General features: G+C 41.9%; 1 protein-coding gene across 1 annotated transcript in view; it reads right to left on the reverse strand.

Moving 5' to 3' along the window:
• Positions 1-3579: 3579 nt before the first annotated feature.
• Positions 3580-13291, reverse strand: part of EIF3B (eukaryotic translation initiation factor 3 subunit B) — a 34934-nt gene continuing 25222 nt past the window's right edge. The window contains exons 14-19 of the mRNA XM_077827692.1: positions 9009-9147; positions 8268-8393; positions 7618-7695; positions 6906-7014; positions 6318-6436; positions 3580-4134 (exon numbers count right to left, since the gene is read on the reverse strand). Coding sequence (XP_077683818.1) covers positions 6333-6436; positions 6906-7014; positions 7618-7695; positions 8268-8393; positions 9009-9147 — 556 coding nt within the window. The 3' untranslated portion in view covers positions 3580-4134; positions 6318-6332. The remainder of the gene's footprint in view (positions 4135-6317; positions 6437-6905; positions 7015-7617; positions 7696-8267; positions 8394-9008; positions 9148-13291) is intronic.

Below are 13291 nucleotides of genomic sequence, written 5' to 3' on the forward strand. Positions count from 1 at the left end.
CAGCGGGCGGTTGTAGCAGCACAAGGCAGCCGCCAGCAGCTCTGGGCTGCACCAGCCCCAGGGAGCCACCGGGCGAGACAGAAGCACTCGCTGCCCTGCCCCGGGCAGTAGAGGATGCACGGTTTGGGCACGACTCCCGCACGCCCCGTCGGTGCCATCCCCTGCTAAGGCCAGCCACGGAACCGGCCCAAAGATGCTCAGCACATGGGTGCAGCCCACACGCCCTCTGCCTGCGGGTGAAAGCGCCTCAGGGCTGGGCTTGCCTGCTCAGCGCTGCCTGCTTTTAGCGCAGTTAAACCCGGCCTCAGGCTCCGCTGCTGCCCGGGCCCCTCCAGCTCCTTTGCAGGCGGGGAAGAACAACAGGAGCCCTGCTTGCCCCTGGAAATTATTCAGTGCAAGGAAAAATAAACCCAGCGTTAGCTGTATGTCTCTCCTTCAGCAGGCGTCACCACCAGCATGGTTGAAGATGCCGGTTTTCCCAACGACACCTTAAGCACCAACCTCTCAGGTGTAGCAACGATAAATGTTTGCGGTGCAGCCCTAATGAAATATTTGTCCTTTTTGATTGTCCTATATAGAATGCTTAACGTTGGCATGTGAGGGGGGTAGGCCTGGCAGCGCTCGGATTTCCCCCTCTGTAGTTTGCTGCAAAGTGGAAAACAAGGAATGTGTGTTCTATTTTAATTACTGGGGTTTATTAGCATAGAAAATTATAACAAGCAAGACATAACTGGACAAAACACTAGAGCTTTAGTTTAGAAGTTAGAGGACTCAAGCCTAGAGCAAGCCTTAAGACAACCACGGAGGCTCGCGCACAAATAAAGAAACAACTTGGTCCATCTACTTCCATTCATGGCCAATGAAAGAAAAACCTTTCAAGAGAAAAGCATTTTATTTTTTAAAAGATTTTTAAAATTGTTATATTTAAACAAAGAACTTGACCAATTTTTAATATAACAGGCCCTGGGCTGTTTGGCTTATTTTAACAGTAATGGCATTAGAGGTTATTCGGAAGTCAGAAAAATTACAGTGAGTGGTTGAGGCAAACACACCTTAAAACACAAAACAGGACAGAGCAACTACTAGATAATGGGAGATAGCAATAAAGGTCTTGGTCTGGTTTTCCTTTTTTTTTTTTTTTTTTAAATAAAAAAAAAGTCTCCCATCCTGTTATCAGATGGACAATAGTAGGGATTTACCACACACTAAGCACACTGGACCAGGACACTCTTGAAGGAGAAGCAGGGACTACAGGGATGTAGATAAGTCTCCCTCCAGGTAGAAACATTGCAAGTGGTTGTAGCCTCTCTCTTTAATGATTAAAAGATTCTATGGACTTTTTCCCACAAAAAAAGTGTTTGCAGCCCTGTTCCAGGGTAAAATGCTTAGAAATTTTCCTGTAGTCAAGTTCTGAGTCAGGGTGCTCTACCACATTGTTGAACAACTGCACTTCAGGGGCAGGCAGAGAGATTATTATACTACACAGTTTGTAAAAACACTTAGGGTAAGTGCTACAAAAAAAAACTCATCTAGAGCAACAGCATGAGTCACCAGTGTCAGTAGTCAATACTGAAGTTAAAAAAAAATTGTTGTTGAAATTGGACTTCCAAAAAAGTGCCTCATAAAACATAAGCATAAGTAACAGACTTTACTACGTCATAAATAAATATTTTAAAAATACTCCTTGCTCAATGGTGACCTGGAGAGATAAATCTCTTTCATCCTGAAGGAGCCCACTAAAGCATGACCAGGATCATGATGCTTTAAGTTACTTTATCCAAAACACACGTGTCCAGCAGATCTCTGTCTCTAGTAGTTTCACTATTCTTTATTGCCAAAAAAAAGTATAGAGTAGTGGTTTTCAAACTGTGGGTTGCGGAATAGAAGGGACTGGATCAAAGTGGCTCTGGTCAGCACTGCCGACCGGGCCATTAAAAATCCTGTCAGCAGTGCTGCCTGGCTAAGGCAGGCTAGTTCCTACCTGTTCTGACACCACACTGTGCCCCAGAAGCGTCCAGCAGCAGGTCTGGCTCCTAGGTGGGGGGACCACAGGGCTCCGCGTGCTGCCCCTGCCCCAAGCACTGGTTCCCACCTGCCTAGGAGCCGGACCTGCTGCTGGCCGCTTCCAGGGCACATGCGCGGTCCGCGGTGCCAGGACAGGCAGGAAGCCTGCCTTAGCACCCCCACTGTGCCGCTGACCAGGAGCCGCCTGAGGTAAGCCCGCATCCCAAGCCCCTCAGCCCCAGCCCAGAGCCTGCACCCCCAACCCAGAGCCCTGACCCCAACCTGAAGCCCTCATTCCCAGCCCCACCCCACAACCCTCACCCCTGCACCCCAACACTCTGCAGGCATCAAAAATTTTCTTCAACTGGGTCACCAGAAAAAAAGTTTGAAAGCTACTGGTATAGAGTATCCTATCACAAAAGATAGATGCGTCACTGAAAAACTACAAGGCATACTGGACAAGACTAAAACTTATTCTCCATACCCCAACGATTAAACAGAAATTCAGATCACAACAACATGTTATGGGAGAATATTTCCCTCTTCAGAAATAGTCAGAACATATAACTGACTAACACTTATCTATCTGTCAAAATGGCAGACAGTTTGACATTTCACATTAATGCACTTCACAAGCTGAGTTCTGGGACTGTTGATGGGTAGAGGAGCAGATCACCCCCACTACATGAATTACTTCAGTCCCATAATAAATCCTGTATGCCAACCATGAACAAAATCTTATTAGCAACTGATCTTTGGACTTCCACAAGACAGTTTTTCACTACTGAAGTGATTTTCAATAAGGGAAGTAGTTTTAATAAATTACAGTATTCCTTCAACATGTTATAACCTTGCAGAATCACTTCTGAAAGATTAAAAAAATAAGATTAAGGGATAATTACTTGATTATGGATTATCTAGAAAATTTTAATTATTTACATTCAGTGTGGGTATTTGGAATTCTGCTTACATCATCCATGATAAATATTAATTTTTCTGAAGGATGAAAAAGCTGATGATACGAGAAACAGTATCGACTTGTATTTTCACCATAAAATATGCTCATTTAAGAGCTCTTATCTGCTGAGAACTAGATTCTTAAGGTTTTTTGGTTTTGCTGCTGCTGCATGGAAGTTTGTTCAAGAGGAGTTGAACCAGAAGTTAAACACTCTGTACTTTCTTCACCACAAGGTATGGGGCTCCAGACATCAGAATATAGGCTTCTTGGTATATCCAAAAAGCACACATGAAGAGTGTGTTCCTCTGAATAGATTTTCAGCCAAAGCTTGCAAATAAAACCCAGGAAATCTCCCATAATCTTGCTGCTGCCAATAGCTACACCTTGTAAGTAGGTCTCAGAAATTCATCCACTGATCTTAAAAACATTGCACCATAATTATTAAAAACATGTAAGCTGGTCTGCCACCTAATACGCCATGTAAAAATCAGTGTAGCCATGAAGGAACTGGGATGCAAATGAAGCTGCAAATTCTGAACCCTGACAGATTAATATTCAGATAATGATCAATTCTGGTCATTCAAGGGAAGATTTCTACAGAACACACGGACGGCCTGTTTTTAGTATAGGTCTGCTTTTATTTCCACGTTCAACCTGTTGAATTCTGTCACAATCTGAATGGAGGAGGGTACAGCCCACTGTAGTGCTGCTTCAGCACACTAACATACATCATATGAAAAATGGTTTTCCTGCTGATCTTTCCCCATACAAAACAAACACCTGTCCATGCACCTGGGACATAAAAAGAGTCCTCTGCAAAGAGAAGCATTGTGAGCATGCAAGACTTTGGAAGGTGCACGGATAATGCTCACCTACTGGCAACAGTTCAAAATTGCCAACTGGTAAGCAATGCACAGGAGTCAGACAGCAAATACTGGTGGTGGATTTAAAAAGAAAGACAACGCCTCCCAAATGAATAAAAATTTAAAAGCAGTGCCTTTCAAATATCCCCACTGCTGACAGTGAGGTTTAAAGGCACTACAATATGTCAGAATGGAGAGAACCTGGTGCATTCACCGTCCAGAGTGAGAGAATATGGATTAAAAATTCCGAAGATGGTGTAGGCTTTCTGAAAATAAATGAACCCCTTTTCAGTACAAGATATGGCGGTGCTGCAAAGAAGGAAAAAAAGGAAAAGTCAAAGTCAGTACTGTGCCTCACACAAAACAAACTCCGAACTCACAGCTGCTAGCAAGGGAAAGGCAGTTCTACAACTACACTTCACTCACCCTTTGCTGTTGTGCTTCCCAAGTAACTCATTAGCTGAAGCCTATTTAATCCAGAAGACTGCTTCTCCCCCTTTCTTACCTCCACTCTTCCACATCCCCCAAATATTGGCAAGAGGACATCCCTGGCCACTGGAACTAAAAACATATTTAGAGAATGTAAGTGACATTTGTGCATTTTTGGATGGGTGAGGGAGTTTTAGTAGTCAGCCCTAACACTGATGGGGCTGCTGGGGGCAGAGCTGCTGCTGCCTTAACTCCAGTCACTACATAGTTAAGTGACTTGTCCATGGTCACACAGAAGTCTGAGATGGTACAGGGAATTGAATCCAGATCCCTTGAGTCCTGGGCTAGTGTCCTAACCACTGAACAATATTTCCTTTTCAACACAAAAATGATTTAAGCCTTCTAAGTACACATTTCTCAGATCCAGTAACTAGGGCTATCCTCTTGTGATGATTTGGGGAATGTGTCTGTACGATTTAGGAACTCAGAGTATGAATTCTATGCAACTTTATTTATCAAGCCATAAACGTCATTCTGAACGGGTTGCCCTTTCATTTCTCTGCCATCTTTTTATTACCTCCATGTTGGACTGAAATTCCAAGATGTTATGGCATAGGGCTAACAGTCTTGATGATCCTCTATTGAAAAAACAGCATCTTGAGACAAAAGCCTGGCTCCTACCCAGGAGAACTGTCAGGGGAGATGTTGCCTGGTAACAAAGTTATCTGCAGGGGTCTGTAATCACCTGAGGAGGCTGATCAGAGGCAACTTGACAGAGGAGACTAGAAAGTTAGAGGGCAGGAGCTGCTATACTTGGGATCTTCAGCCATTTTCACCAGCTCAAACTGAGGGAAGCTGCTGCAGAAGCCAGATGAGGCAGGAAGAAATTCTGAACACAGATTGTCCCTCAAGGTAAGCGTGTTCTAGAGTCTGTGTGTTGTGTGTGTTCAGGGTGTTATCCTTTAAGTGATCAGTGCTTTCCTGCTGAAGTAAAAAGCCATGGTGTCTTTAAAATCGCATGCAAAGTCTGTGTGTTGTGTGCTACACCTCATGTTCCCCTGAAGAGTTAACTCAAAACTAGAGCATCCACTATGACTGGAATTCTGGGAGAGATGTGTTTAAGCTACAAGGGAGCCTGAGCAGTCAGCACTGGTCCCAGAGGCTAGGCTCTCAGGAGGGGGTACTAAAAGAGGAACTGCATCCTATAAGTGTGCCTAGACACACCAAGCCAGACACGTTGCTCTGTTCAGACTCCAGAGGCCTACAGTGGGGTTCAGGGTTTGGATCTCCTTCACAACAGTCTGGCAAGTGTCCAAGGAGGAAAGCTCCACTAGATCTGCAATACCTATTGCCAATATTTGGGGGATATGTTGGAGTATGCAGCAAGATAATCAGCCTTCTGGATTAAAACAGGCTTCAAATAAACACTTATAATGAATAAGTGCTTTCAGTAACACTAAATACAAATGTTTGTTAAATGTTGAAATCTCAGTGGCATTTTTAGGAAGAGGTAGCAGAGTGCATGAGGACTTTTGGTCAATTCAACAGTAATACCTGACTTAAGAGTATGCCACAAATTTGTTCTGTAATTAAACCTTCTTACATAGTGCATCAGAACATTGTTTACACCAATTCAAGGTTCTAGTCCTTCCAATAACCAGAACACAAAATTTACCTCTCCACTAGCATAATTATAAACATTTGTCATACTGCATAGGCACTTTCATCAGGTGCCTGCAATGCATCATGTTTAAGAATTGGCTCAGATTCTCAGTCTTTGAAAGGATCACACTGGAAAGTGCCCATAGATTTATGAGCTGACCTAACCATTCACTTTGAAGAAAGAAAGCCTTTATCATTTCTGGCCACTGACACTACAATTGGCCATTCAGAACCTTTCAACTGAGAGCAAAGTACAAAAGCCTCGTCAAAGGAATAGAAACATTCATTTTTGCACTCTATAAGCCTTAAGCTTTCCCAGAAAGTGCTTTTACACAGGTTGGAGGTACGCTGCAACAGCTGATAGGAAAGATATTTCTCAATTGAAAGGCAATCTGTCTTACCACAGTTTTATTGGACTACTCTGGTTCTGCAATGGTAATAATTTCTTCATTGATAAAAAACTCAACAGTCTCCTCTTCCCAGTCATCTACATTGCTGTCCAGCTCATCTGTGTCCACCCCTGGAAGAAAAGAAGAGGCATTAGTCCTGAATACTTCCACCAAGGAGGCAAAAATGCCTAATGCATTTGCTAAAAAGGAAAATATACAGCAGAGAAGCACCTTTAAAATAAAAGGTATTTTAACATAATCACTGGCCTCCAGCATGTTACATGCAAAGCCATCAGTACTGACCACAATGGGCAGCAACAGTAGCCTTCTCACTACTCACCACCTCAAGATAGCAGACGGAAAAAATAGCTGAGGAGTGAGCAAACCTGCTAGGGCATGGGTCGAGGGATTATTTTTGGCAGGAGGGGGAATAATTGTTAAAAGGGACCCCAACCCATCACATAGAGGTGGTCTTCAACTCCCAAACACTGATCCACTACCAAAGACTGCTTCTACAGCCTGAGTGATGTTTATTTGGTGCTTTAAAAAAAATTAACTGATAAAGCCACATCTTTACAATGCTGCCAGTGGCTGGTTTACCTCCTCGCAGCTCTAGACGCTCATTCTTCTGTTCCAAATATAATTCTTGTGCCATCTTGCGGTATTTCTTGAACTCCTCCATCATTGTACGTCTTCTTTCTACGAGCTCCTACAGAAGCAAAACAAGAGGTTAATAAGCCCATCAATAAAGTGTGTCCTTGTGGGATGCATTTGGAAGCCATCTAGGGGTTTTCTGCTAATGAATGCAGCTTCTGACAGATAATCATCGGTGTTTAAGACACCTTTCTCCAACATGGCAAGATGGGTTTATGGTTTCCGTGAAATTTTTATACTAAAACTGGCTAACAGGCAGTCACCCACAAGTGCCAGCCAAGATTATTCAAGTATCTTTATTTAACAGAAACTCTTCCTGATTCCTCCTCCAACATATGCCAGTAACACCATGCCTCAGTTTCTTCAAGTGAAGAACCAGCAAATTCTGCCTTACTGCCTTCCCTACACATATGCTTGTGCTTGAGTTCATGATGTTCCTGGCTGGATCATGTGGGGACAATCTGGGAAACCTGGACATAAAACACAATGGCTTCTCCTACTCAAGATAAGGGACAACATCGATTAGCTTGGAGGCAGCAGCAGACCCAAAAGTATATGGCCCAGTCAGTGAAATTAGACAAAGAGACACGAGATTAATATGAGTTACAAGTGCATCAGCTGCCTTTCATTGATTCATTGGATCTCAGAAGCTTCTTACCTTTGAGGCTTTGGTTTGGCTTAGACGATCCTTCTGTTCAAAAATCTTGGAGTACCTCTTCAGGTCCTTCTTAATTTGCTGCAACAGAGAACTTATGTCAACCAGTACTAGAGACCACCTTAATGTATAAGAGGGTGCCACTTCAGATATGCCCAGGCATACTCAGCATTTTTGCAAGTTTGCTTATGTCTATAAAAAAAATCCCCTCTCGTCTGTCATTTATAGTTTCTCTTCCTTGCTTAGGTCTATAGATACCTTCAGTTTTTCTGTACCTGAGCAACCACTGGAGTTTGGATAGCCAAAGTCTGCTCCTTATCCAAGTTTTCAACAGTTCTCTCTGCTCCTATTACCTTTCCTTCTAGTTTCCTCAGAACATTCCCGCATCCCCACACTCACCAAAAAATAAGTTTGTGATAGGAATAGTGACTACTCAAATTGAGTACTGTTAACGTACACAGAACCATTTCAACATACAGATTCCCCCAGTGCATTTGTGAACAGCTCTCACATTGTCTCTGCTTAGTGGTAAGGCAAACTGCTGTAGAGTTGTCTTCCATTCCCCAGTTTAAGCCACACCCTTTGTGACTAGACCACTCTTGAATTCTCTACACCAATGCCCACACCAGAAGAGTTAAACTGAGATATAATACCTTTATCTGATCCTGGCTGAGCAAGGTTGGAGGTCGGGGTCTCCACAGTAGCTGGCAGAACCGGTCTTTATTGTTTTTCTGGAGGAGACGACCCTGGAAGGTCCACAGCCAGTAGGCATTGTCCACCTGGAAAACAGCAAGTGAGAAATCTCACTCATGTCTAAGGGTTTTATACTGCTCTACCCCATTGTCATATATCTGAATGCATTCCATGGAAAAATCAACAGCAACAGGAAAGTCCCTAGTGGGACTCAGTCTTTGGAACTTCTACCTTTTTAGGGTGAACACTCTGCTTGGGGTGGGTGTGGGTTTTTGTTTTTTTCCCTTTCTTATTTTAACTTTAAGTTGAAGTAATGTTCCTCAAAAAAGAAAAAGAAAAAAGTTATACTACTTCAAAAATGAAGCACCTATGAAGTATCCAAAGCAGAGGTATCCACCAGCCCTTCCAAGATATCTGAACTGCAGTAAGAAAGCTCCTGAACTAATCCGAAAGACTAAAAACCTTATACTTGCATATCAAAAAGATACAGTACATTGATTGGAATAATAAGGAAGTAGTTCATTGACACAGGAAAGCAATGAGTTGGTATGTGAAATAGGCATGCAAGAATTACACCAGGAGCTATTACCCACTGACAGATACAAGTAACGCTACATATCTTTATTTTGTAGTTAACATAGGAAAAGCCAGATTGACCCTCTTAAACATGCCGGGAGACATCACAGCAGAAACTTTAGTACCTTGTGGCTCCACCAGGACACAGATGTCACAACATATCGGCCTGTAGGATCCCACTCTACATCCGAGGCTGTATAGTGTTCAGCAATATTCATCACGGTGCAGTCTGATGTATCAACAAATGTTAAGGCACCATTCATGCTGCAAAGGCAAACAATGAGGAACAAGATGGAAATGTGATCCAGGCCCGCTGACACTTCCCTCTGACCTTTTTAAAGGTGGGGTGGGAAGAGGAATCTATACTAGGAGGTGACATTCTTTATGAACTCACCCCACAAAATCCCATCAATATTAACATTTTTTCCATTGCTGGTGTTTAAATGGATTCGCCCAAGGGTTTTTAAAATCACACCTGTTTCTTTATATTTTTGTGAACAATGGGGAATAGTTTTAACCCTTGTATCCTTGTAGGCTTAAAGTTCCTTAACATGTTTTTTTCCCCTTCAAAGTCATAAAGAAACCACATTATGAATGCACTTGGGGTACAGCCAAAATTTCACAAGCATGGTGTAAATATGGTTATTTCTGTAGCAAAGACAAAGTCAAAAATAAAACAGATTTCTAAATGAGAAGCAGGGCTTTACCATTAACATGTGTAAAGCCCAGTAATACATAGAATAACCATATTGCTTTTCATAGATTCCAAAGCCAGAAGGCCATTATGATCATCCAATCTGATCTCCTGTATAATACAGGCCATAGAACTTCCCCAAAATAATTCCTAGAGCATATATTTTAGAAAAATCTTAAATCTTGATTTAAAAAAATGGTCAGAGATGTAGAATCCACCACAAACTATTCCAATGGTTAATTACTTTCACTGTTAAACTTTACACTGGATTGTGTTAAACCTGTTAGTCTGAAGAACCCATTGTTAAATATTTGTTCCCTATGTAGGTACTTATAGACTAACGAAGTCACCCCATCACCTTTTCTTTGTTAAGCTAAATAGACTGCACTCCCTAAGTCTATCACTATCATAGCTGAGTGGCAGACACCACCGATATAGTCAACTTAATGTACCCTCTCTACACATGTGAGCATCACTTGAAAGCTTATGATGTCTACTTTAAGATGAGGTATGAGAACTCTCAAGTGGTGCCATTACCATAAAAACCGGGATAAACAATGACACCATCAACATGTTGAAATGACCACTTTGAAAAAAGTGTGTGTTATGACCCTATGTATTATTTCAAGGCATAACATTGGATTTTTTTGAGGCCTCACAGCATCACAGGCAACAGTATACAGCATCACAACAAAATAATCAATTTGTACAGGTGTCATTGAAATGTAACAGTGTTGGTGACATTTCTAGTCAACATCATTATCCTGCCCAGCATGAAGTGTTGAGAGCACATGGATTACCAGTCTTCACAGTTCTGTGCAGTGAAGATTGTTCTGACTACAGACAGCTGATTTTGCAGTGGCCCTTTACTAGTAATGGCACAAATAAGGTCTTGAAGCTTAGATGCCATTGGGCCCTTGAAGAATATGGAAGTAGTTCATCCATATTTTTCCATCCATGTTGCAATGGTGGTCCAATATTTGGTTTACCTTTGCACAAAGACATCCAAATCTTTGTTTGCCAAGATGCTCTGCTGACATGCTCTTCAAAACCGTCCTTACATAATGGGAGTTTGGCCAGTGACTTGCCCTTTTTGAAGACTACACTGAAATACATGCAGTTCAGGTCTCTGTGGGTCTCCTTTTCTCTGTCTTGTAATACAGCACTGCTACCAGATTCCTTGCTGCAGAAATTGTCACTCGTCAGTCACTGCTTCAGAGATCTCGCCAAACTGGGAGTAAGTTCCCTGTGTTTCTACAACATTAAATTCCGATTATTTCTGCAATTGGAACTAGGGATGACAGTCACATCCTATTAATGCATGCACAGGAAATAGGAAATATGTTGCAGAAGTCAGGAGGGAGTGCATCAAATTGTATGCACAGATATGAAGTGACGCTTGTCAGTGGTGCTGGTAATGGTGCCAGTTTCAATCCATATCTTATCTGCATGTTCCATTTTTGGAAAGTAATGAACAGCAAGGACCAAAACATCTGCATCAGTGACTTAATTAATATGGTTCCTTTGACATCCAGAGACCCAAAAGCCATACTGGTACATACAGCATTCAGAGGCTTCTTTGTCTCTGCTTCCTCTCGCGTCCTGTGCTAGTCTGAACTTCTTTCAACACCTCTACTGGTGATGTATTTTACTACTTCACCACTGGAAAAGCCTCCAGCAAGGTGGTATGTTTGTACTCTGGGTGCTCCTACACTGGTGCACTTTGAACCATATATTCACAGAGGAATTTTACAAGCGACTGCTTTTTGGACACCAACTTTAGAATCTCTCCATATGGAAGCACAGGACATCCAATTACTTGGTATTTCTTGCATCCCACTTCAGAACCTGCCCAGTGCGATCTTCCTGCACTTTTCACAGTTACAGTTATAGCTGTCAAAGACAGACTATGGAACTAGCTTTGTCAAATCCTTTTAGGACCTGCCTCAAGTGCTCAGTAGCCAACTCACTGAATGAGTGAAATTTGTCTCCAGACATCATTTGTATGACCGCCACTGCATCTTTTATGTACACTGTGGAAAACAATTTTTGGACTAATAAGCTGCTCTGATGGTCCCTCCTTTGCCAGATTTCAATTTGGTGGTCTTGGCCATGCCAGTAAATGTCTCAGTGCCAGATTTCTTGACTGGGCTGAAGCGGTGTCTCCCATCATAATCAAGTGCACCTCTCACAAATCTTTCAATTTGTTCTTCAGCAACATCTGCTGTTTTAAGTAGAGACTCTTATATCTGATGTTACATGCAGTTCAGTAGATATGTTGAAAAGCACCTCCAGATGTGATTCAGGGTCAAAAGGGTTTGTCATATTGTTGGTAAGAGCTGTAACCCATCTCCAATACAGAGGCAAGGACTTTGTCTTCACTATTTTTTTTTTTTGCTAAATCACTTCTCTCACAGCTTTGCATATTCATAATATGAAGCTGTATACTGTCATCTCTGACACTGATATGTGCATTAAGTGTCACTGAATTAAAAAGCTAGTTTCTATACTATTTCAAAAGGTTAATACTGCATGGACAGGCAGTTACAAATTAAAATCTTCTACCAGGCAGACAATGCTATACCGTACACACAAAAGCTTACAGATGGAGAAGCATTACATTATGAATTCAGATACATTTCTATCTACCCACTATGCAGCACAAACTGTGGGCATGCTATCTACTGTTGCTGATGCACAGTCTCAGTGAGAGATTGATTTGGTCAGCAAATTTCAACTGAAAAGATAGAAAACTATTATAATCACGTGAGAGATATTTTGACAATTAAGAATATGTGACTGAGAACATTTCACGTTAGTATATTGTAAAACATTGATATTCACCATTTTTGCCACATGCTAAAAAGCTTCATCATTTCTGGAGAAAAAAATAGTACCAATGCAAATCCAATGAACGTCTCAACACATTTTCATTTGGTAACTGACCAATAAACACTACATTAAGGTGTTAAATTCAACGAACATTAAAAGCTGTAGTCACAATCGTGTTGCAATGTTTCTGGAACCGTGCGGAAGTGGACACGCACTTTGGGATCCACTGTTTCGCCCTGCCTAAGGCTTACAGCACCACTTGACACCTCCATATCATATCTCAGCTAAACATACATAGCATAAGCTTTGAAATGACATATGATGCGGGTGTATGTAAGGTGGGTACATTAAACTCTAAAACCAGCTTTTTTGAGAACTGCTGTATGCCTAGAAGGCAAATTTTCTAACCGTTCTCATGGCTACTCTCTCAACTCTCTCCAGTTTTTCAACATCCTTTTTGAACTGTGGATATCATTACTGGACACAGTATTCCAGTATCAGTCACACCAGTGCCAAATACAGAGGTGATAAAACCTCCTTACTCCTACCAGAGAGTCCCGTTTATACATTCAAGGATTTTAAATAACTGGCTAAGAATAGTCTAAGAAAGTTACACTAACATTAGTATGGTTAATGAAAGGAAAAATGGTATGTACAGGGCATTTATAAGGACATACAAGAAATCTTTACTGTAAGAAGCCATGACCTGAATGCAATCCCTAACTTTTTGAGATCTTATATGATAGAAGGACAGACTTGAGGAAAAAGTGACTGCTCCCTTCAGCATCAGTTACACTTAGGCCCCTTACAAATTCATGGCTGTAAAAAAACAAACACACACCCTCACAGAATGTGAAATCTGACTAGTGGGGGGGGGGGGAA

This window comes from Eretmochelys imbricata, chromosome 10 (genome assembly GCF_965152235.1).
Source record: "Eretmochelys imbricata isolate rEreImb1 chromosome 10, rEreImb1.hap1, whole genome shotgun sequence".
Taxonomy (NCBI): Eukaryota; Metazoa; Chordata; order Testudines; family Cheloniidae; genus Eretmochelys; species Eretmochelys imbricata.